This window comes from Triticum aestivum, chromosome 3A (genome assembly GCF_018294505.1).
Source record: "Triticum aestivum cultivar Chinese Spring chromosome 3A, IWGSC CS RefSeq v2.1, whole genome shotgun sequence".
In the NCBI taxonomy this organism is placed as follows: Eukaryota; Viridiplantae; Streptophyta; class Magnoliopsida; order Poales; family Poaceae; genus Triticum; species Triticum aestivum.
The window spans coordinates 182058626-182081247 of NC_057800.1; the positions used below are offsets into that span (position 1 = coordinate 182058626).

The 22622-nt window shown below is 45.5% G+C and overlaps 3 protein-coding genes across 8 annotated transcripts; 1 reads left to right on the plus strand and 2 right to left on the minus strand.

Annotated features, from left to right (window-relative positions):
- Positions 1–7292: 7292 nt before the first annotated feature.
- On the minus strand, positions 7293–14272 carry LOC123060886 (uncharacterized). 6 transcript variants are annotated; one of them, XR_006428214.1, is made up of 5 exons: positions 13954–14272; positions 13290–13689; positions 11049–11288; positions 9168–10812; positions 7293–7307 (listed from the first exon to the last, which is right to left on the minus strand). XR_006428214.1 is itself a non-coding variant. In XM_044483750.1 (2 exons), the coding sequence occupies exons 1-2, from the start codon at positions 11194–11196 to the stop codon at positions 10658–10660; spliced, it is 303 nt and encodes a 100-aa protein (XP_044339685.1). In that variant the 5' UTR covers positions 11197–11225; the 3' UTR covers positions 10315–10657. The 6 variants fall into 6 exon arrangements, 1 of the variants encoding a protein (XP_044339685.1); XR_006428212.1 differs by lacking the exon at positions 7293–7307 and adding an exon at positions 8082–8460; XR_006428216.1 differs by lacking the exon at positions 7293–7307 and adding an exon at positions 8084–8460 and having other exon boundaries at positions 13290–13516.
- A 1103-nt stretch (positions 14273–15375) lies between these two features.
- LOC123060887 (probable transcription factor At3g04930) lies at positions 15376–17081 on the plus strand. Its single transcript, XM_044483751.1, has one exon. It carries the CDS (start codon positions 15485–15487, stop codon positions 16679–16681), a length of 1197 nt encoding a protein of 398 aa, XP_044339686.1. The 5' UTR covers positions 15376–15484; the 3' UTR covers positions 16682–17081.
- Positions 17082–17211: 130 nt separating this feature from the next.
- LOC123060888 (heavy metal-associated isoprenylated plant protein 39-like) lies at positions 17212–17967 on the minus strand. The gene has a single exon (XM_044483752.1). It carries the CDS (start codon positions 17938–17940, stop codon positions 17473–17475), a length of 468 nt encoding a protein of 155 aa, XP_044339687.1. The 5' UTR covers positions 17941–17967; the 3' UTR covers positions 17212–17472.
- Positions 17968–22622: the final 4655 nt, after the last annotated feature.

Here is a 22622-nt window from a genome sequence, read left to right on the forward strand (position 1 = left end):
ATATATATATATATATATATATATATATATATATATATATATATATGAATGAAACTCAACAGAAATGATGGTGTAATAAAATGAAATTGTGAATATTATTGCTTACGCATATCAAATTGTCTTTTAGAGTAGCCCCACTTATCTTTGCAAGTCGCGTTGTAGATGAACTCGCACAGGTAGTATCCACAGTAATCATTCCCTTATTCCTGCCACAAGCACTTTACGAGAAATAGAGGTCAATCAAAGCACTTTACGAGAAATAGAGGTCAATCAAACTAATAATGAAGTATTATAAATGGCATTGATGAAAGTAGCTATAATCAACGGGAGATGCGCAGAACTAGCTAGCTAGTAGTACTTACTTTCAGATATGTATATCGCACTTCGACAGTCCCAGAGCTTCTTCGGTGAACTTTTTCCAAACCCTGCAAGACAAAGAAAATAATTATTACTTGAGATATCAGGAAATGAACAAAAAGTTGCCGATATGGTGTGATAATGATCGATTGAACTTACTTGTTGAGAATTTTAGTCATGTCCGCATAGGTCTCGGGATCTTTTCGTCTCGAGTCTAAGACGGTTACTAGTCCTTGCTCAAGCTTAATCTCTAGAAGAATATAGTGGAAGCTGCGCACGCATGCATAACTCATCAATTACATTACTATAACCTCGCTCGAGTAATAAGGGAAACCGAATATGAACAAGACAGTAACACTCACTTGAAGTTGTAAGGAAAGAGTATTTTATTTTTGTTTTGATTTATTATCAATGATTTGAGAAAGTTGGCCTCAACATCACCAGCGTTCTTTTTAACCTGAAATTCATCTATGAGATTTGTGTTAATGAACCCAATATCATACATTTTTGCTTTTCTGCACTCGACGATCTTCAATCTGCATAATATAGTGAGGATAATCATATATACATGCAATGAAAGAGTTGAGCTATATATAGAGACTTAATGACAGAAGTAGTACTTACAGACAGTAGCAAGTGACCGTTAATTTATCGAGGGCCTTTTGATTGAACCACTGGAAGAACTCCTCAAATGGAACAGTCAACAAATCAATTCCAACGAGGTCGTGCTCCTCTTTAACTCTCAGATATAAAGTATTCGTCCCCCCAGACTCTCTGCAGGTTTTCATGTACCAATCATGGAATCTTCGCATCATCGTTGTTAGAGATTTTTCATCTTTGACAAGAGGCTTCCCGTAATGGTATTGGTGTTTTTCCACCTCCAAGAAATCATAATGTACATCGTCAGGCAGGTAATCTTCAAGATTGCTATAACCGGGTACCATCCTCGGATCATTAGCAACGATATCGCTAGACACCTTGAGCGGGGGGCACGATTGGTCCGCTTGTTCGTCGAGCTGGGCAATTTTTTCCCAACTCGTCGTTCTGCTAACCTTCGATCACTGATAGTATTTCCCAACCGCTCCGCTTCGATATATACCTTTGCAGTAATGCGCTCATAGTTGTTTTTCAGCGGAGACTTTGGTGGTTTCCTCAGGGCATCGATAGTGCGCTTTGATTTCACCAGGTCTACCTTCTTCTCCGGAGGTGGATGTCTCTTTGCTTTCACCCCTTCAAAGAAGTCCTTCACTTCTTTTTCCACGATCTTCGCATTTTCTTCCACGTTCCTCTCGTATGGTAACTTCTCTAGAGGCTTGAGAGGTGGACTGAATCTGTATTGCCTCCCGCCTCTGGCTGTACTGCTAGACGCCGGAGCAGATAGAGCGGCTGCGGCTGTGTTCTTTTGTGCTTGCTTATGAGGCGGAGGAGAAGGACTACGACGCGCCGGAGCAGCCGGGGCGGTGGTGGGTCTCTTCCGCCCTTGCTGGCGAGGCGGAGAAGGAGGAGGATAGTGGCTGCTCGGGCGCGCCGGCGTAGGCGGAGAAGGAGGCGGAGTGCCGCCACGCGCCGGAGAAGAAGGCTGAGTGCCCTGATCACTCGCCAGAGGAGGAGGCGGTGGAGGAGGCGGAGTGCCCTGACTCGCCGGAGGAGGAGGAGGAGGCGGAGGCGTCCAATTCGGAAGGTTGATGAGCTCCTTCTGCCATAGGCATGGAGTCTTCAGACAAGAACCCAGCCGAGTCTCTCCGTCACCCGTAGGGTGGTCAAGCTGGAGGTCCTCAAATCCTTCTGTGATTTCATCCACCATCACCCTAGCATATCCTTATGGAATCGCCCGGCAGTGAAAAGTTGCGCCAGGTTCGGAAGGTGCAACAGAGCCAACAGCCGCCTTGACTTTAAATTCCATCCATTGCGTCATAAGGTGGCAATTCTGAGACTCTGTGATGGCATCCACGAGGTAGCTAGCAGGAGCCGTGAAGACAGGCTCCTGAAGCAGTTCCGTGGAAGCCACGCTGCTTCTCCGATGAGATGGCGGGGTAGCTTCGGGTGTAGCTTCGGCAGGTCGCATGCTGCGGGCCTCGTCTCGTTCCTCTAGCGCTTGTACCCTTGCGTGCAGCGCCTGTAATTGGGTCAACTCTTTTTTCTTCTTCCTCTCCCGACGTTTGTAACCGCCTGCGTCGGGAAATCCAGCCTTCCACGAAAGGGAGCCTGGCGTGCCTCGGGTCCGTCCGGGGTGCTCAGGATTCCCGAGGGCCTCGGTGAGCTCGTCGTTCTCTCTGTCCGGAATGAACCTCCCTTGCTACGCCTTTCCGATATACTCCTGAAGCTTCTCGATGGGTGTGTTCAATTGCTCGTTGGTCCAAACGCACTTCCCTGTTACAGGGTCCAATTTTCCCCCAACCCCGAAGAACCAAGTCCTGCAACGGTCTGGCTAGCATCGCATCTCTGGTTCGATCCCTTTATCAATGAGGTCATTCTCAGCCTTGTCCCACAACGGTCGGGCTTTCAGGTAGCCACATGACCCCGTGCGATGGTGATGCGTCTTCTTTGCAGCATTTTTCTTATTTGTCGCTGACATCTTCGCTGCTCTCTCAGATTTCTTTTTGGTGACAAATGCGGGTCACTGATCTTTGATCTTCTCAAATCGGGCGATGAATTCTGGAGTCTTGTCTTGGTCGACAAACGATGATTTCAGCTCATTCTTCCACCTCCTGAATAGCTCAGCCATCTTCTTAAGAGTATAAGCCTTGATCATTGGCTTTTTAACTGGATTCTCTGGATCCTCCTCTGGCGGGAAGGTGAAATTTTCCTGCAGCGCGGTCCAAAAACCAAGTTTCTGCCTATCGCTGACATAAGACACCTGAGAGTCTTTGTTCTTAGACTTCAACCATTGCTCGATGCTGATCGGGATCATGTCCCTAACTAGAACCCCGCACTGAGCATTAAATTTTTCCTTGGTCCGGAGGGGTTCAATCGGTTGGCCAGCACGATCAATTTCGATGATCATGTACCTTTCATCCATGCACAACTTTCTCTTCGGGCCTCGTCTCGTTACCGAAGTGTTGCTCGATCCGGAGGGCTAGAAAAGAAGAAAAAGAAGAGAGTTAATATGTGTGCATACCAAAAACAATTAATGCATCAATTAGCTATAGTCAGCACATGCTTAATTAATTAATATATATACCTAGCCGGACTCCGTTCGGTCACCGGAGCCGTCATCACGGTGTCCTTCCCCCTCCATTGTTTGATCATTGCCGTAGCCTGCTTCTTCATCCTGTCTTTCCAGACCATCGGTGCATGTGTCGTTGAGAAGCGACAAGACGGCATCACTTCCGTGTGCGATTATCTCCCCCAACACCGCTTTTGTTGCTTCGTCTCGGGGGTGCGGATCCATAGTTTCTGCAAATATTTACAACATGGCAATTATTATTCAAACATGATAGATGGATATATCAGTGGCAAACGTAGAACTAGCTAGCTAAGCACAATAAGAAATCATATTAGTGCCCTGACCTTGACGCTTCTCTAGGGTTTGGGGTGGCCTCGGTAATGCTTCAAGGGTTTGGGGTGGCCTCAACAACGCTTCAAGGGTTCGGGGTGGCCTCGACGACAACGCTCTTTTAACTTGGTAAATTTGGGTGGCCTCAAGAGAGTTTGTCGATTGGGTAGGGACGCGGTGGGAGGGGGTAGGAGACCGACATCGTTTTTTCTAGGGTTTGGGTGTCCTCGAGAGTTTTGGTCGAGCGAGAGGGCCAGGAGGTGCTCCCGGCGTCCCCTCTCACTTTAACAAAGAACTACTTTAAAAAAAGACTTGCTTCGCCGCGGGTGCTCGATCGATGCGACGTGGACTCGGTAGAAACACTTTATGAAAATGCGGTGGTGGGCGGGCCAGGCGGTTTTCTTTTCCTTCTTCATTTTTCCTTTGTTTTTTCTTATATGTTTGTTTTTGTTTTCATTCTACATTTTCGTACATATGAAAAAAAATAAAGTTTCTATACAAAAGTGCACAGTTTTTATGAACAAATTACAACATCTAAATTAACTATATATCTAAATAAATATAACTACACATAACAAATTTTCCTAATCTTAAAACTAAACTAAATATAAACTAAAACAATATAACTACACATCCATCCATCCATACATACACATACATATACATCTACATTATATATGAACAAAAAAAAATACTAATTTTATGAACATAAAAAAGTTTCCTCACAAAAAAAGGCGGGGGCGGGCCGGGGCAGGGGCGCGGGCGACGGCGACGGCAAGATGGAGCAGGCGTCGGGCGGCGATGGCGAGGAGGAGCAGGGGCGTCGGGGGAAGAAGTGATGGATTTGGTCGAAACTGCTAAGTGTTTTTCTTATATACCCAGGGCATTGGTCCTGGTTCGTGGCACCAACCGAGACCAATGCCCCAGCAGCCCAAAGGGCGGGAAGCGGCGGCCTTTGGTCCCGGTTGGTCCACCAACCGGGACTAAAGGGGTGCATTGATATCGGTTCGTGACACCAACCGGGACCAAAGGCAGCGGGGTGATGGTGGGAGTTTAGTCCCACCTTGCTAGTTGAGAGGGGCGCGCAGTGGTTTATAAGCCCCACTGCCGCACCCCTCTCGAGCTCCTCTCCATTGCAGGCTTACGGGCCTAATTGTGACTGCTATGCCTGATGGGCCTTCTGCAGGCCTGAATCCTGACCCATGGATGGGTTTCTAGTCGTATTCACGTCGTGGTGGCCCAGTAGGTGGCATTTTTTTTATTTTTTCCCAGTTTTTTGTTTTTTTTGCTTTATTTTTTTGTTTTGTTTCTACTTACAAAAAATACTTATTTATTTTATTTTATTTTGTTTCTAATTACTTATTTATTTTATTTTATGACAATTTTTTGCTATTAATGTTTTAATAAAAAAGTTCTTTATGAAAATTCTTTTTGCTTTTAATGATTTTTAATAGAAAATACTTTGATAATTTTAGTTGCATCAGTTTTATATAATTTTAGTTTCATAAATTTTAGAGTTTGCTTATAATGTTTTGAACAGAAAATACTTTGATAATTTTAGTTTCGTAAATTTTATTTATGTTATTAAAGTTTATTTTATTTTGTTTCTACTTATATATTTTATTAAAGTTTATATTATTTTGTTTCAAATTACTTATTTATTTTATTTTATGATAATTCTTTTTGCTATTAACTTTTCATGCATTTACTGATTATTTTGAGCTATAAGACCCTGAAATTGAAAAGCATTTCAAATGAACTCTGAAAAGGTTAAAAGTTGGCATGGTATCATCATTTCACCCACATAGCATGTGCAAGAAAGTAGAGAGGTTTACGGCAAAAACTGGATGCACTTCGTGTACAAAACGGACAATCTCTTTCGAAGTATCAGGGTTTCATACGGAAACTCGTATGTTACAAAGGGATTTCATTTTTTTGAACTTATTTGAACTCCATAGTTTTTCTGTGTTCAAAATGCATCATTCAAAGCCACATCATCAATTTTCAACCCTTTCTGACTTCATTTGTTATTTTTCATACATTTACTGATTTTTGTTAGCTATAAGACCCTGAAATTGAAAAGCACTACAAAATGAACTCTGAAAAGGTTGAAAGTTAGCATGGTATCATCATTTCACCCACATAGCATGTGCAAGAAAGTAGAGAGGCTTACGGCAAAAACTGGATGCACTTCGTGTACAAAACGGATAATCTCTTTCGAAGTATCAGGGTTTCATACGGAAACTCGTCTGTTACAAAGGGATTTCATTTTTAGAACTTATTTAAACTCCATGGTTTTTCTGTGTTCGAAATGCACCATTCAAAGCCACATCATCAATTTTCAACCCTTTCTGACTTCATTTGTCATTTTTCATGCATTTACTGATTATTTTGAGCTATAAGAGCCTGAAATTGAAAAGCACTACAAATGAACTCTAAAAAGGTTGAAAGTTGGCATGGTATCATCATTTCACCCACATAGCATGTGTAAGAAAGTAGAGAGACTTACGGCAAAAACTGGATGCACTTCGTGTACAAAACGGATAATCTATTTCGAAGTATGAGAGTTTCATATGGAAACTCGTGTGTTACGAAAGGATTTCATTTTTTTGAACTTATTTGAACTCCATAGTTTTTCTGTGTTCAAAATGCACCATTCAAAGCCACATCATCAATTTTCAACCCTTTTTGACTTCATTTGTTATTTTTCATGCATTTACTGATTTTTTTCAACTATAAGACCCTGAAATTGAAAACACTACAAATGAACTCTGAAAAGGTTGGAAGTTGGCATGGTATCATCATTTCACCCATATAGCATGTGCAAGAAAGTAGAGAGGGTTGCGGCAAAACCTGGATGCACTTCGTGTACAAAACGGACAATCTCTTTCGAAGTATGAGGGTTTCATACGGAAACTCGTCTGTTACAAAGGGATTTAATTTTTTTAACTTGTTTGAACTCCATAGTTTTTCTGTGTTCAAAATGCACCATTCAAAGCCACATCATAAATTTAATACATATAGCTCTCATGAATAGATAAGTGACCAAATTAATAGAAGTTCATCATCACATTAAAAACAAAGTACATACATAGTTTTCATTGAACAACATATAGCTCTCCAGAGCATCTAGTTAAACCATACATTGAAACTATGTAAAACCTTTCAATGCAACAAAAAATGCAATCATAATCACAACCAAGGTAAAAATTGATCCAACGACATAATGATACCAAGCCTCGATATGAATGACATATTTTCTAATCTTTCAATCTTCAAGCGCATTGCATCCATCTTGATCTTGTGATCATCGACGCCATCCGCAACATGCAACTCCAATATCATCTTCTCCTCCTCAATTTTTTATTTTTTCCTTCAAGTAATTGTTTTCTTCTTCAACTAAATTTAACCTCTCGACAATAGGGTTGGTTGGAATTTCCGGTTCAACTACCTCCTACATAAATAAAATATATGTCAACTTGATGGGCATAATTGTCATAAACAATAAATGAACCAAATAGTTATAAAAGATAATATATACCACATCCGAATCATAGTCAGGACGAGGGCCGACGGGGGCGGATACCAAAATCATCGCACTATATAATAACAAGCAATAATAAAATTAAGAAAATTAGACAAGTATCTATCTAAAGTAAGAATTTTTTCTTTCAGAAGAAGATAAGAAAAGAGGCTCACCATGGTGGTGCAGGCGACGAGATCGGCGCGGGCGATCAACGGTGGTGAAGACGAGACGGGACGCGACGGACCGCTAAATCTAGACAAATCTCGGGAAAAATGGAGCTTGGAGGTCGAGCTTCGAGAGAAGAAAACTTAACTAGCGTGGCTCGGGCATTTCATCAAACACCTCATGTGCATAGGAGGTGAGCTAGAGCACCCAAATGCCCTCTCCTCGCCGGCCAGAAAAAACAGAGCACCGTGGAGTGCTCTGCTACGGCGACGGGGTATGTATAGACAACTCATTTGTCCCAGTTCGTGGCTGGAACTGGGACTAAAGCCCGGCCTTCTGTCCCGGTTCGAGCCAAGAATCAGGACCAATGTTTGTGGGCCAGGAGCGAGGCCCATTGGTCCCGGTTCGTGCCTAGAACCGGGACAAATGGGTCCATACGAACCGGGACCAATGCCCACGAGCCCCGGCCGGCCCACTGGGCTCACGAACCGGGACAAATGCATCCATTGGTTCCGGTTCGTGGCAGAACCAGGACTAATGGGCTGGCCAGGCCTGAACGAAAGCCCATTTTTCTACTAGTGTTTGTTTGTAAATTTTTAATGATTTTTTAAACCTGGTAGCTATATATGTACAACAATTGGCAAATCATGAAAAGCGGATCACCGACCTTGGCAGCTGTTCACTTGTGGCCGAAATCTCTCCATGCCAGCCTAATTTGCCACACTAGTTGCCTCAACTTTGAACGTGAAGGAATTTTTTGAGGGAGAGCTTAGATGAGATACACCCTCTGTAAAGAAATATAAGGGTGTTAAGTGATCTACCTGGCATTTTGCACCGTCAAAACACTCATGTTTTAGCCTTGGCCCCTTAGCAGTTTCTACCTGGCTCCGCCACTGATTAGGTGTGTTGCATAATGCTTTTAGCAAAAAAAATTGCAATATTAGTTTACGCAAAACACCTTGCCTTCCTTACTTTATGAAATGTTGTCCTCTTCTCTGAGATTTTAATTTCATTGTATTTACTATAAAAATTTAAAAGTACATGGTGAAAGTTAGTATAAAGAATGCTCTTATATTATGAGACGGAGGGAGTAGTAGTTAAAATTTCACGGCCCGTAACAAAAAGGTACTTCATCTCTGTCCAAAAGGAGAGCTTTTACAAGGATGAGAGGGACTTACACTAACGCTAAAAATACTACAACACTGCAACCATTTCACCGAAGTCTGAAACCATATAGTACAGTTAGCTACTCTCCCTATCCCATAATATAATAGTGTTTTACACTAGTGGGAGTAGTATCTTAAGCCTCCGTGAATTTCTGAACGAAAGGGACAATAGAAAGAAAGGGGCAAATTAGAACGACATGTACTCCCTCCTTTCTTTACTCCGTATATAAGATTTGATCAAACTCAAACTGCACAAAGTTTGACCAAATTTATATAAAAAAATATGAACATCTACAATACTAAAACTATATAGTATGAACATACGTTTCATGGTGCATCTGATAATATTGATTTCATATTGTGATTGTTTATATGTTTTAATATAAAGTTAGTTAAACTTTACAAAGCTTAACTTTGACGAAACCTTATATGCAGACTAAAAAAACGAAGGGAGTACCTAGCTATCAGATTCCCGATGTGAAGTCCTCCTGGATCGACCAAGGTGCTCGGGAGTCCAGTCCGGCCAGCGCGCTCTCCCTTTGGAGTTGTTCCCCGTACGATCGTCGCAGGAGGTCGTATGAAGATGAGCATCCTTTCGACCCGGAGAGCTCGAGATGCCCATGCTTCGTCGACTTGGAGCATAGATTCTTCTTTCTCGGCTCCGAGACGACACGGATTGAAACATGCGATTGCAACACGTGCGGTGTAAGCGAGACGCCTGCACGCCGACGCAAAGCGCGGGGCCAGGCGTATCGTTATCGTGTCCGCTGGAAATATCTCACGGAGAAACAGCAGCTTCTGGCCCGTGCCGCGCATCGAGAGTTCGCGATCTCTGCACCCAACGCGCGCACGCACGAGGCACGACCGGCTTCACTTTCGTCACGAGCGGCCGCAGGACGACACGGGCGCCACCACCATCTCGTAGACCGACGCGAAAGCCGCCCGTAGCCACGGCCACGCGTCTCCGGCGCCCGTCTCTGTGATCTCAGGCGGCGGCGCGGCCAGCTGCTCCACGGCCTCCGCGTACGCTCCCTCCTCCCATTGGTCCAGCCCGGGCCCGGGCGCCTCGTCCCTGCTCAGCCCCCGCGGCACGTGCGGCGGCACCGACACGGGCAGCTCCTCGTAGTGGCCGCCGTCCGCGCCCGCGGGTCCGGCGCGCACGGCGGGCAGCAGTCACACAGCACCAGCTGCATTGCGACGTCGAGAGCGTCTCTCGTTGCTGCGACGCGAAACGAAGGAAAGATTTGATGAGCTTCTGAACAACTACGACGTTCCGACGACGGAATATGCTATATGTAGACTTGTACAAAGTCCGATACCAACACCGAGTCTACTTCTAGTTCTTAAAATATCCAGGATTAATTAGAAGCAAGTAACTGTCGATAAAAATTAGCAGGATTTAACTGTAAAGAAACAGGCCAAAAATAACTGCCAAAAGATAAGCATCAACTCGGATCCTTGTCCTAGACGTACAGTTGTAAACGGGCTTGCCTTTTTTTTCTTTTTGAACAAACAGATCTTATTAACGGGCTTGCCTTCAGCAGTTGGAAAATAAGATACTGTACAGTAGTAACCAAGGCTTAAACACTGAAGGCCAGCGCCTATTATTACCGCACATCATCGGGTCAAATCGTAGTATGTTTATGTATCTCACGGAAGTCATTAGGTTAACTGAGTGCAACTTATCATCACTCAAAATGTGTCCAGCAATACATCACTACCCCACTTTGGAAACCAAATTTGATGCAAAAGGTACCAGCTCCAGATTTGATGCAAAAAGCTCCTAGTTTCAGAAGAAAATGACGGCGGCCAGAGTGTAGGAAACATAGAGGTGTCCAATTTCAGGGGAGGTACATTTATGCATAAACATCTTGTAAGGCATCACCAAGGGCCGAATCAGCAAACTCGCATAGGGCTTGGCAGACCTGGCCCTGGATTTCCATGACACTATGCAGGCTTGTATTCAGGTCTGTCGAAAGCTGCTATGTTCTGTGGTTCACACTCCGGGCTGAAGAGCCGCACAAGCATGGCTGCCGTCGCGCTCGTGCCCATCGCTCCACAGGATGCCCACCTGAGACTCCTTGGAACCGTTATCCTTGGACCTAGATAATGAAACAGGGTCAGCAAAATACTTTCAGTTTTGAATTGCTTCGAGGGACCAACACCCAAAAGGTCAAAACTACTGCTAATGACAAGGCCAAAACTACAATCACAGTACTATATGGATACGGGAGCAATGAGATTTACATCCTTGATGGTAGTATTAACAAATATATGTTTCAAGATGAATAGACCAGATATTGAAACGGAAAATATGTGGATGGCCAGGAAGGATTACCATAGTGAAGGCGGGAAAGCACCCAGAAAGCAAGGCCACCACCAACTGAGAAGATACCAGCAGTGTGGCGCATCAGTCGGGAACACGGCTTTGACTCCGGCCGCATCACCTCTCCATCTGACCATCCCAGTAGCTGACGTAGCGACATCACAACCCTTTTATTTGGTGATAGAAGGCTCTGCTAGTTTGCTGGAGTTGACAAGAGATTCAGCAGTTCGGACTTCAGAGCACACTTGCTTCCTGAAATTATTTGTAGTTAAATACCTTTTCCTTCCCAAGCAATTTCAAGAATGAAATGCAAAAAGCAAAAAGTAACAAATAATATTGGAGGATGTGATATCATTTTTAAAATGTAAAATCAGCTGCCTGATAGGATAATGAATGCAAATAGATTTATGCTCTGATTTGATTTCTCATGGATTATAATGAGTACACATCTACTCCCTCCGTCCCATAATATAAGAACGTTCTTGACACTAGACTAGTGTCAAAAACGTTCTTATATTATGGGACGGAGGGAGTATTTGCTTAGCACATAAAACTAAGAGAATTTCACAGCAGCTAATCAATTTAGATTTACAGTAACACACTACAAAGTAATATCCAACGTCCATGCTCCAGAAGAATGAAGGGTGAGCTAGAATTGTGTGTTACCACTGTTGTACATTTTGGCCTTCAAAGGAAGTGGAAGTTCTACTTGTTCATGAAGTCTATTCTACAGAATAAACTGCCAAGTATGTGATCATCCATATGACTACATGTGATTAAGTGATTTTGAAGAGGAACGGGGACATATGAAGCAACATCCTATCACTACATTAGTTATCAGGGAGGACCAGTAGAGATTCGAGAACACAGCGTGGCAAACAGGTTAAAGCAGAAAAAAGATGAATACCGTGATAGGGAAGATTGGCATTAGTAGAACAAATGTCAAATTGTAGAACTGTAGATTTGACAAATGAGATGTATGATGCATAATTTGTCCTGGTCAAAACGCATATTTAATACAATAATATGCAAATCAAAGACATTTTGCCTTTTTGGCATAATGAAAGACATTCTGCCTTATTATTGTCTAAGTTGGACCTTAGGGGGTTGAATTCATCAGGACCAACTGCTGGGTTTGGACATGCTATTTTACCATATTCACTACTAAGTAATACATACACTGTTTTGGTCATTATGTTCAACCCACAATTCTCCATTCTATTGATAGACACCATGTAGGCTAGGATTAGTGGTACTTCACGATGTCGAATTCCTTTGGGCAATGTATGTTGGAAGTTGCATAACACGATCAGACAAACAACAGAGATTTATACCTTTATCATCATAATCTAATGCGGGTGAACCAAGATCACTCAAAGAACGGAGATGTCAACCCTACAAACCCCATGTCATCGACATGCCAAGACCACACAGCCACCAGATATATTCATCCTATTGGCCGTGTGAGACATTCATGCACTAACACAACAAGCCGACAGCCTGTGGCAAGCAGGGTGGACTTAAAGCGGGACGTGAGGTTTCAGTTGACCCCCCCAGTGCCATAGGAGAACAGGCTGCTATCAGAAAAGCAATCAAATCAATCTGCAGCAAACTTATGGATCGATCAGGATATCTCAGAGAAAAGGATAATTTTGGATTCAATGGTTCACTTTACAGAACAAAACACACTTAGAACACTAGAAGCAAGCTACCTAGGGCTTCAGTAATAGCAGACGAAAACAGCCTGGATGTATCTCCTCTTGCATTATGAGTAGGCGTGTGCATATGATAAATAATACAGTAACTAAAGTGAGGCACCAAACTTACAAACAAAAACTATGTCAATGTTTGTTATGCTGACAGCAAATACCATATTTATCGCACTAGTGAAGAGTGATGAACGGTACAGAGATTCTTAGTGCAAAGACAAATCAACAATTAACACGTATTGCAATGATCCTGGTCTATAGGACAGCTGACAGCAAACGAAACAGGAGATGGATCATGGATAACTTAATATAATTGTGCAATGAGACCAGTGGCGGAGCTAGCATTTGACACCAGGGTGGTCCGCCCCAATTATTTTTTTGATAAGCAATATGACATGTGAAAGTTCTAACTAATTACCAATATCACAAAGAAATAGATCAATATCACAATATGGACTTGCAAAAACACTAAAATCCTCAATTAAATCTCTGTTTTGCATTAAAAAGCCTACATAGTACATACTACATGGACCATAGTACATACCTTGAGAAGTTCAAAAAGACTATGTTTCTGGCTCACGCTTTTGCATTGCCATGAAGGTGTCAATTATATCATCTTCATTCACCTCGGAGAAAGCATCCCTCTCAATGTATGTGACTAGACAATCATCCAAAAGACTATCGCCCATCTTATTTCTCAACTTGCTCTTGACTAAACTCATGGCAGAAAAGGGAAGGAATAGATGGGTAGTTTGGTACTCCTTTCCAACTCTGTTTGAAAGCATGCGTAAATTATACGCCTTTCCAACAGTAGCGTAAGCTACTGGCCATTTGAGTGAAGATGCTGTGAGCATGAAACTAAATACACAACCTTATTACAGCCCCTCAATCCAATTAAGACCCATAATACAACATGAATTCTGTTTAATTAAGCATGGCTGGACCTGGACAGTAAGTTCAACATTCAGTTCAATACCTCAAAAGTACAAAACAAAATTAACAGTCTCAGATTTCTGATGCAACCATGAACCAGTGTAAGATGTCTGAATTAGCCTTTTCTTCTCAGTTTAGGATGTTGTCCTGTACCTTGTAACTAGTAATTACTCGGATCAAAAATTATATTACCACACAGGCAATGCACAAACACAACAAATAGCAAGCAAACCCTAAATCAAAAATTGGGGAATTTGGGAATGGATGAACGGTACCTCAAATCAGGCCGAGCCGAGTGCCGTAGTGCGGACTGGGCGGCGCCGCCGGCTTGCAGGGGCGCCACGCGGCCGGGACAGGGCAGGGTCGCGGCCGGGGGCGGTGGCAAGGCTGGCGCCGAGCGCCGGGCAGGGCGAGGGCGCAATGGGGAGGCAGGAGGCCAGGAGCAGAGGAGACTCCTGGGCGGCCGGCGACCGGCGTCCCGCGAGGCCGCGAGGCAGGCAGAGGCCGGGACGGGGGCGGCCGGCGGCTGGGTGTCGGGTAGAGGGCCAGCGCGCTGTATGCCTGTATGTGCATGGTGCCTGGGGTTTGGCTGAGAGTGAGAGCGTTGGTTGTTTTGGGTCAAAGTGTTGTTGGGCCGTTTTTTTCCTTCTCTAGCCCATCTATATAGGTATAGGCCGGGTCAAAATCCCAGGGTGGGCCGCGGCCCACCCTGGCCACCCTGTAGCTCCGCCACTGAATGAGATTATATGCAAATAACAAAAGCAGTAAGACCACAAGGGCAATTAACTGTAGCATAGCTTTCAGCAGTACACTTGTACATTGGAGTGGATTTTGGAAACAAAAAAGAATCGCAGATTCCAAGTCTGTGGCAGGGTTCAATTTGCCTCTCAAACCAAGGGCTAAATAAAATTGGGAATAAAAACCAGGGTCAAGAAGTAAGCACTTGTGCTATTCCCAAAAGTAAACATGGCTGGACTGCATAATTGTTACTATAATAATCTGAAATACAATGCCTAATGACCAGCAAAGTACTCCTCATCAGTACAAGGGCAGCAGATCTCCATAGCATGAAATCGATAAGGAAAATGAGTGAGCCATCAAGACGCGATGGGGATTGGGGGTTCTTGGGGAAACTACCGTTGATCGAAGCCAAGTGGCGAGATGGCGGGGAACGCGTCGACGTGCTCGACGCCCCTACCGGCCGTAGAGGATCTGGCGCCTGGCGCCCGACGCGGCGGAGTAGAGGAGGCGGTGGGAGGCGCGGCGGAGCAGAGGAGCGACCTAGTTTTTCTTCTGTTCCGTTTGTGTTCAGCCCGTCGGTCCTCGCTGGCTGGACTGGCTCGAACCTGGGCCCTGCTGCTCTCTACGCGTTGATGTGGGCTATTGGGCCGAGTTCCACTCACAACACATGGGAGGGACCATTTCACCGCGGACCCACGGGCCGATGCACTCCATTATTCCTTCCCAACGACGTCACGCTTCCCTTTCGTTTTTCTTTTTCTTTTGAGGATTGCCTCATTCCTTTTCGTAGGTACCTCAGCAGTCACCTGGTTCTGGCTAATCCTGGGTCGGACGCGACACGCTCCCAGCTGGGTCCAGTGTTTTTCCACCCGGACCCATGCGTCAGCGGGGCAACGGACCCCAAAAGGCAGCCTCTCCGCTCGAGAAAAGAAAATAAAAGCGATGCAGCCACTCCTCCTGCCCGCTAGCGCCACGCCCCGCACGCAGTCTGGCCGAGTCCTATCCGCCGTATCCGGCACCCGATTCGACTCCACCCGAACCCCTAATCCCCCTCCCACCACCACCATGGCCTCCGCCGCGCCCTCCCGCTCCCGCTCCTCCTCCTCCGCCGACCAAGACGAGGAGGGCACCGACAGCGACGCCTCCAACGACTCCCCCCCACCTGCTGCCCAGCAGGCCCCGCCCCCACCGTTCCCCGACAGCTCGGCCCCGCCTCCTCCAGCCCCCGCCTTCACCGACCCAGCCGGCGCCGGTGCAGCTCCGCCGCCTCCGCCGCAGGGGGCGAGTGCGGCGGAGGACTCGCGGCGGCTGTTCCAGCGGCTGTGGACGGACGAGGAGGAGCTGCTCATCCTGCGCGGGTTCCTCGAGTTCACGTCGCGCCGGGGCACCGCCTTCGCGTCGCACCAGTACGACACGGGGCCCTTCTACGAGGAGATCCGCCGCAAGCTCTCCTTCGACTTCTCCAAGAACCAGCTCATCGAGAAGCTGCGCCGCCTCAAGAAGAAGTACCGCGTCTGCGCCACCCGCGTCGCCGCGCAGGGCGCCGCCTTCGCCTTCAAGAGCGCGCACGAGGGCGCCATCTACGACGTCGCGCGCCACATCTGGCGCCCGGCCTTCAAGCGCGACGGCGCCGGGGGCGACGCCTCGGACGAGGACGACATCAACCCCGCTGCAGCAGCAGCCGCCGCAGCGGCTGCCGCCGTCACGGAGCCGCCTGCTGCGGTCGAGGAGGGTGGCGGCGGAGGCGCGTCTGCGCACACCCCTCGGGGCAGGGGCCCGCGGCGTGGTGGAAGGAAGAGGGCGGCGCAAGAGATTGAGGCGCCCATCTTCCCTGCAACGCCTGCTCCGATGTTGACCGATGCGGCTCATGAGCCGGCTATCACGGCGTTCGAGAGTTCCGTGCCGGTGATTGCACAGCCACCTCCGGTGCCGGCAGCGCCATTGCCTCCTTATCCAGTGACAGCCAATGGCCCCACTGAAGCTGATGTCCGGAGCATCCTGTCACCGCTGCTCAAGGAGCTCATCAGCTCGGTTGCTGTTCCTGGGCAGACCGGACTAGGATTGGGCTTGGGCATGGAATTCGGGGGTGCTGATATTCTTGGCGCTGGTCTTGGGGTGGCTGGACTGAGCCCTCGGGCGCCCGGTGATGAGAAGTGGAGGCAGCAGCAGATCCTTGAGCTGGAGGTCTACCTCAAGAGGCTCGAGCTTGTCCGGGAGCAGGTCATGACGGCGCTACAAGAACTCAGGTCATCAGGAAGCTGATTACCTCATATGTGTGCTGTAAAACTCTCCGATTCGGAGGTAACATTTTTCTCTAAAGAGTAGTGAGTACTCCTTGTTTACTGTCAATGCGGCATTGGAAAAGGCATACATACAGAGTTCGTGGTGTGCTTCTCATTTATAGGCTCGGCCACTTGGGGTCGCTTAGTTGCATGTAGTAGTCATCATCATAAGGTTAGAGATGAACTTTGATCTGTAGATGGGATGATGATCAAAGTTTGTCATCCCTTGTAGCTCACTTTATTCTCTGATGCGGTCAGTCGTATAATTCGATAAATGCAGTGTAGGGTTTTGAATCTGGAGATTTGTAATGACCAAAGAATGAGAAGAGAGATGAAATTGAAAACAGTATGATCCTTCAAACTCATGTGATTTCGTTTTACCAGTGCATCCATCTTCTGTGGTAGTTCTCCTGTCATCCAGTTTGGGTCAATTCTGTCTGGATTAAGCCGTCTGCACACTGCACACTGCCTTATTTCAGCTCATTTTATTTTAAATAAGTTCCTTTTGATTTGCCCTTTCGCATAGGCGGAGTGAACTTTGAACCACCAATATAAATTCATAAGGTAACCATCAGTATCTACAAATAGAAATGCTGGCCGACATGAGCTTTTATTATACTTATACACTAGTAGTATATAGGCAGACTGAAGCATCAAACCGGAAGTAAGCCGTCGTGTCACAGAGGAAAAGGAATCATCACTGTACGAAAAGAGAACTCCAACGACACGGCCATACACACTCCTGCAGGACGACGATGACGAATCCACGGCTTACTGGATGCCGCATTCTCCTCCGCCTCCGCGTGACTGCTCCTCATAGCAGGCGTATCCCAGTGGCGGCGCCGGTGGCGCGCGCACGCCGTAGCCGTGGTAGCCATTGCTGTAGTAGTGGCAGCTGGGCAGGCCGCAGGGGCTGGAGTGGCAGCCCGGCGTGCAGCGGTACCCATAGCCGTACGACGGCGTCCCCTTGTTGCAGTCGTCGCAGCACGGCTCCTTGCAAGCCTTCTCGCACTTCTCTTCGCAGGCCTTCTCGTACTTCTCCTTCCAGGCCTTCTCGCAGGCCTCCTGGCAGGGGGTCTTCTTCTCCTTCGGCTTGTCGTCGTCCACGCTGACGACGGTCGCGGCGAAGCACGACTTCCTGAGCTTCTGCACGACGCGCACCGGGTCGACGGTGCCGACCACCGTCAGCGTGCACTTGTCCTGGTCAATGTCCATGGACTTGATCCCTGGAAATTTCATACATTTGGTAAAGAAGAAGATAGTGTGGGTTGGAACTTGGAAGGAAGATAGGTACCCTCGAGCTTGGCAACAATTGACATGATCTTGCTCTTGCACTTCTCGCCGATGAGATCAGCTCTGATCACGATCTTCTGCAGGTCATTCATTCACAAGTGAAAACACAAGCATTTAGTACAAAGTGTACACCTTTAGACATGTAAGCAAAACGGAAGAACATGGTCACTAATTACCTTGGACATTGTGATTTGTGAGCTAGCCGTGAACTTGGGGTGGGCGCAGTCTCGTCTGTGTGCAGAGAAAGACGCTTCCTGGAGTTGAAGTTGTGATGCAGAGCCTGTCTGCTTCCAGGCCGTTTATATAAGGTGGCAGTCAACTCTGCAACAAACATGTTGGCTGGACCGGGGCTTGGTCATACTCCTACGTAGGAGCACAGTCCTACTACTACTTGCGTTTAAGCTAATAATACAAGTATAACGAACTCCTTTCTTATTGCAAGATGTTGCAATTTGGAGTTAAACCGCGGTTCCTAGAACGCACTGCCTTTTGTTTCTTTGTGCTTCATCCGTACACTGAAAAGTGTCAAAGTCACTGGTTTAACAAGTCCCAACACGTTTGCGTTTCAATCATCACAAAGATGGGCAGGCATTCCGTGTATGTAGCCGGAGAAATCAGGGGACGATGCTGCAACTTGTGTGCAGTGGCAACGATGAGAATCAATCAAATCAACTCATATGCCAGTGCACCATTGGCCAGGACTTGGTCATGCGAATAGTTGTGCTTCTACTGGTTGAAAGATTGTTTTCTTAATATGGTTGTTGCACCATAGTTCCCGGTTCTAGTTTTGGTCCTTGTTACTCTGCACCAAACCTTGGATAAGTTCATAAGTGCATAACTAGCAAGAAAAACTTAAGGGCCTATTGGGTTTGGAGGATTTTCATAGGAAACACATAGGAACAAGGATCCCGAAGGAAAATTTCCTATAGATGCGTTCGGTTTGTAGGAAATATGTATAGGAATTTCGTAGGAATATTATTCATTTCCTGTGTTTTTGGAGGAAATTACACATCCACTCAAAGCTCATTTTACGCGTAGGAACGAGGCGAGCCAATTCCTTAGGATGGCAAGTACCATCCTATAAAATTCCTATACTAGTCCTAATTCCTACGTTATGAAATCCTCCAAACCGAATGACCCCTAAGGGTTTTTATCAGTTTTGTCACTAGTTATGCCACACTATTCACTTTTGGCATTAAAATGTTTCACTGCTAAAAAATGCCCCTAGCTCCAATTCTTTAGGGTGGCAAGTACCATCCTATAAAATTCCTATACTAGTCCTAATTCCTATGTTATGAAATCCTTCAAACCGAATGACCCCTAAGGGTTTTTATCACTTTTGTCACTAGTTATGCCATACTATTCACTTTTGCCATTAAAATGTTTCACTGCTAAAAAATGCCATTGTTTCGTTAGAGCCACACTCAAAAATGTCATTTTCTCATGTTACCGTTAGTCAATGGCTCGTTAACCGCGCTAGATGACCGAAATGCCCCTGGCTCCATTTCGAACCCCTTGGCTCGTTAACCGCGCTAGATGACCGAAATGCCCCTGGCTCCATTTCGAACCCCTTAAAATGTTTCACTGCTAAAAAATGCCATTGTTTCGTTAGAGCCACACTCAAAAATGTCATTTTCTCACGTTACCGCTAGTCAATGGCTCGTTAACCGCGCTAGATGACCGAAATGCCCCTGGCTCCATTTCGAACCCCTTAAAATGTTTCACTGCTAAAAAATGCCATTGTTTCGTTAGAGCCACACTCAAAAATGTCATTTTCTCACGTTACCGCTAGTCAATGGCTCGTTAACCGCGCTAGATAACCGAAATGCCCCTGGCTCCATTTCGAACCCCGGATGTAAAAATAGGGAGTAGAGGGGTTCGAACCCCAGGCCTCTAGGAGGCGCTCGCACGGGCTAGCCACTACACCTAAGGTCATCAGTTAATTTATTAATGGAGATATGGTACATATCCTTACGTGACATCTTGGCATAGCTATTAAAAAACCAAGTAAACTCGAGTTGTACATGCAACAGCAGCAACAAATGGTTCTCTAAATTTCTCTGAAAAATAAATTTACCATGACGCATGTACATAAGGTTGAAAACATCCAACACACAAGCAAACATAATGTTCATTTCCTGGATTTTCAGCACACAAAGTGTCTCAGGTTCACAAACATACATTAAGGCCGAATAACATCCACTTGCTAGTTTGAAGTAAAAGGTCCAAATTCAACATAAGGTTCAAAATAAACAGGTCCAGGTTCACAATCTTATAAGGTCACAATCACACAAATGTTCACATGTGCAGCCTCTTTTTGCTTCTTGTGTTTTGGGCAGGGTTGTCTGGCGATTTGTGTGCAACTCGGGTATGCATGGGAGATGCAACAGATCCACTTGTGGAACCTTCAGTTCTGGTTGAATGTTCATCTTCCTTGTTCTTCCTTTTATTGGTGTTCTTCTCTGTTTTCTTCTTCACGCTTTTCCTTGAGCTGTATAGAAGTTGGTCATGTTGCAAAAAAATGGAAATATAAAGCATCAATTTTGTACAGAACATAGTCATAGCTTACATGTATTCAAATTCTTTAGGAAGTGAAAAGTAAAATTAGTCTTTGACGACTCAGATTATAGGACAGAATGTTGAAAATGCATGAATGTAGCAATGTAGCCATGGATGTTGAAATATAGAAAGCACGGGTTTTGGAGTTACCCCGCAGAACTTGGAACCACGGATGGCTGAAGGTCGCCTTCTCCAGCCACAAAAGGGGCATCTCGAGCATGTAGGTCAGCCTTATTTTCTCCAAATGCCGGGTCAACTGGATTTTTGCAAATTCTCGCTATGTGGCCGAAGCCTCCGCAACGCTTGCACTTCCTTCCTAGGGCCAAGGCCAGCACCTTCAGCACTAGATTTGATTCTAGTCTTCCACAGTCGTCCTTTTGGCCTCCTCAACACTGGAGCTTGTAGTTTGAAGCCAGGGTCAACAATGCCCCATTATTGCTTGCCTACCATTGCAGGTATGTTGTCTGCATACGCAACCTTGTATTTTGCAACGGAGTAGAACTCATGTACATAAGGTTCAATTTCTGATACCGGACCTCTTAGTGAAGTAATGAAATATAGAGCATGGATACATGGCAAACCCTTGACTTGCCATTGCCTGCAGCTACATGTTTCCTTGGCTATGTCAACAGGGTACCTCCATTCCCTATTTTCTTTGTCGACTGCAGTAATTTCTGCCTCGACATCACTGCGTCTAACTACCTTCATCTTCAGTCCTGGAAAGAACACCAAATATTAAACATTTAATTTAGTTCGTTATGACATTAGTCGGTTGAAAGAGCAGAAGATGTTTGTTTACCTTTGGATTTGGCATGTAGTGCCTTTATCACACTTGGTATTATGAGATGGCCAAGCCATTTTTCTAATGCTATCCTCATCCGCAAATCAAACTTCTCCATTATCATTTGCCTAATCCTGTCCAACATGTCAACAATAAGAAGAGCCTTTAATTTTCCTGACTTTGCTATTAAATGACTCTGCGAGGTTGTTATTGACATAGTCAACCTTGAAGATTTCATTGAACTTGCTTCTATACCATATTTTTGTGTGGTGTTCAGCCATATATTTTTGAACACTCTTCTTAGCAAGGATCTGCTTCATATGCCAATTGTGCTTCCTAGAACTGTAAGTCAAGCTTGCTGGCCAAAGGTTATCATCAAAGACCTTGCCCTTGAATTTTTTTTCCAAAATTTGCAACAAGATGCCTCATACACTCCCTATGTTCCATTCCAGGCCACACTTGTTCTACTGCTGTCTCTAAACCTTTACAAGCGTCGGTGTGTATGACTAGTCCTTCAGGATGCCCAATAAGATTACATCGATTCTGAAGAAACCAAACCGAACTATCTGATGATTCTATCTCTATCACCCCGTAGTTGTGACGCCCGGATAATTAAGCTACAGTGAAACTCCGCTAATGATGCCACGTCACCTCGGTTACTGTTGATAAACCCGCGTAGTTCGAAACCCAGTTCAAAATTCAAATTTAAAATAAAGGCAAACAATAAAAGTTTTCAAATATTAAAACCAAATGCTCGGGTGGATTCAAATAAATCATGAATAATTATGATGGAGAAACCACACTTATATAAAATCTTTAAATACTTTAAAATGAATAAAACAGTAGTCAAAACAATTATTGAAATGCCTTTTATAATTAATAAAATGTTAAACTATTCTATTTAGGTGTTAGACTTTTTATTGCAGTGGCTTTAGTGGTAGTACTAAGTTAGGGATCATTCTTGTATTTTAACTAACTAAAATAAAATGAGGAACAAGATAAAACAGAAAAGATATAAAAAAACAGAAAACTAATAAAAAGAAAGAGCCTCCCCTCCCGGGCCAAACGGCCCAGCTGGCCGACCAGGCCGGCCCATGCGGCCCCTTCACCCCGTGGCCTATAGGCCACCCCACCCCACCCCGACCAAAACCCTAACGCCCCACTCGCCCCCCCACTCGCTCCCACTCCCCCTCTCCCGATCCGATCTGGATCGGGATCGATCCCCGCAGCTCGGCCCCGGCGCCGGCAATCTCCCGTCACCGCCCTGTACTCCTCGCCCCTCCTCTCC

Bases quoted from the DNA above. Each gene is read 5' to 3' on its own strand.
- LOC123060886 (XM_044483750.1), bottom strand. From the start codon at position 11,196: ATGTCGCTACGTCAGCTACTGGGATGGTCAGATGGAGAGGTGATGCGG. The intron at 10,813-11,048 runs GTAATCCTTCCT...TTCATTATCTAG, and splicing joins GCTTTCCCGCCTTCACTATG to GTCCAAGGATAACGGTTCCA.
- LOC123060887 (XM_044483751.1), top strand. From the start codon at position 15,485: ATGGCCTCCGCCGCGCCCTCCCGCTCCCGCTCCTCCTCCTCCGCCGAC.
- LOC123060888 (XM_044483752.1), bottom strand. From the start codon at position 17,940: ATGAAATTTCCAGGGATCAAGTCCATGGACATTGACCAGGACAAGTGC.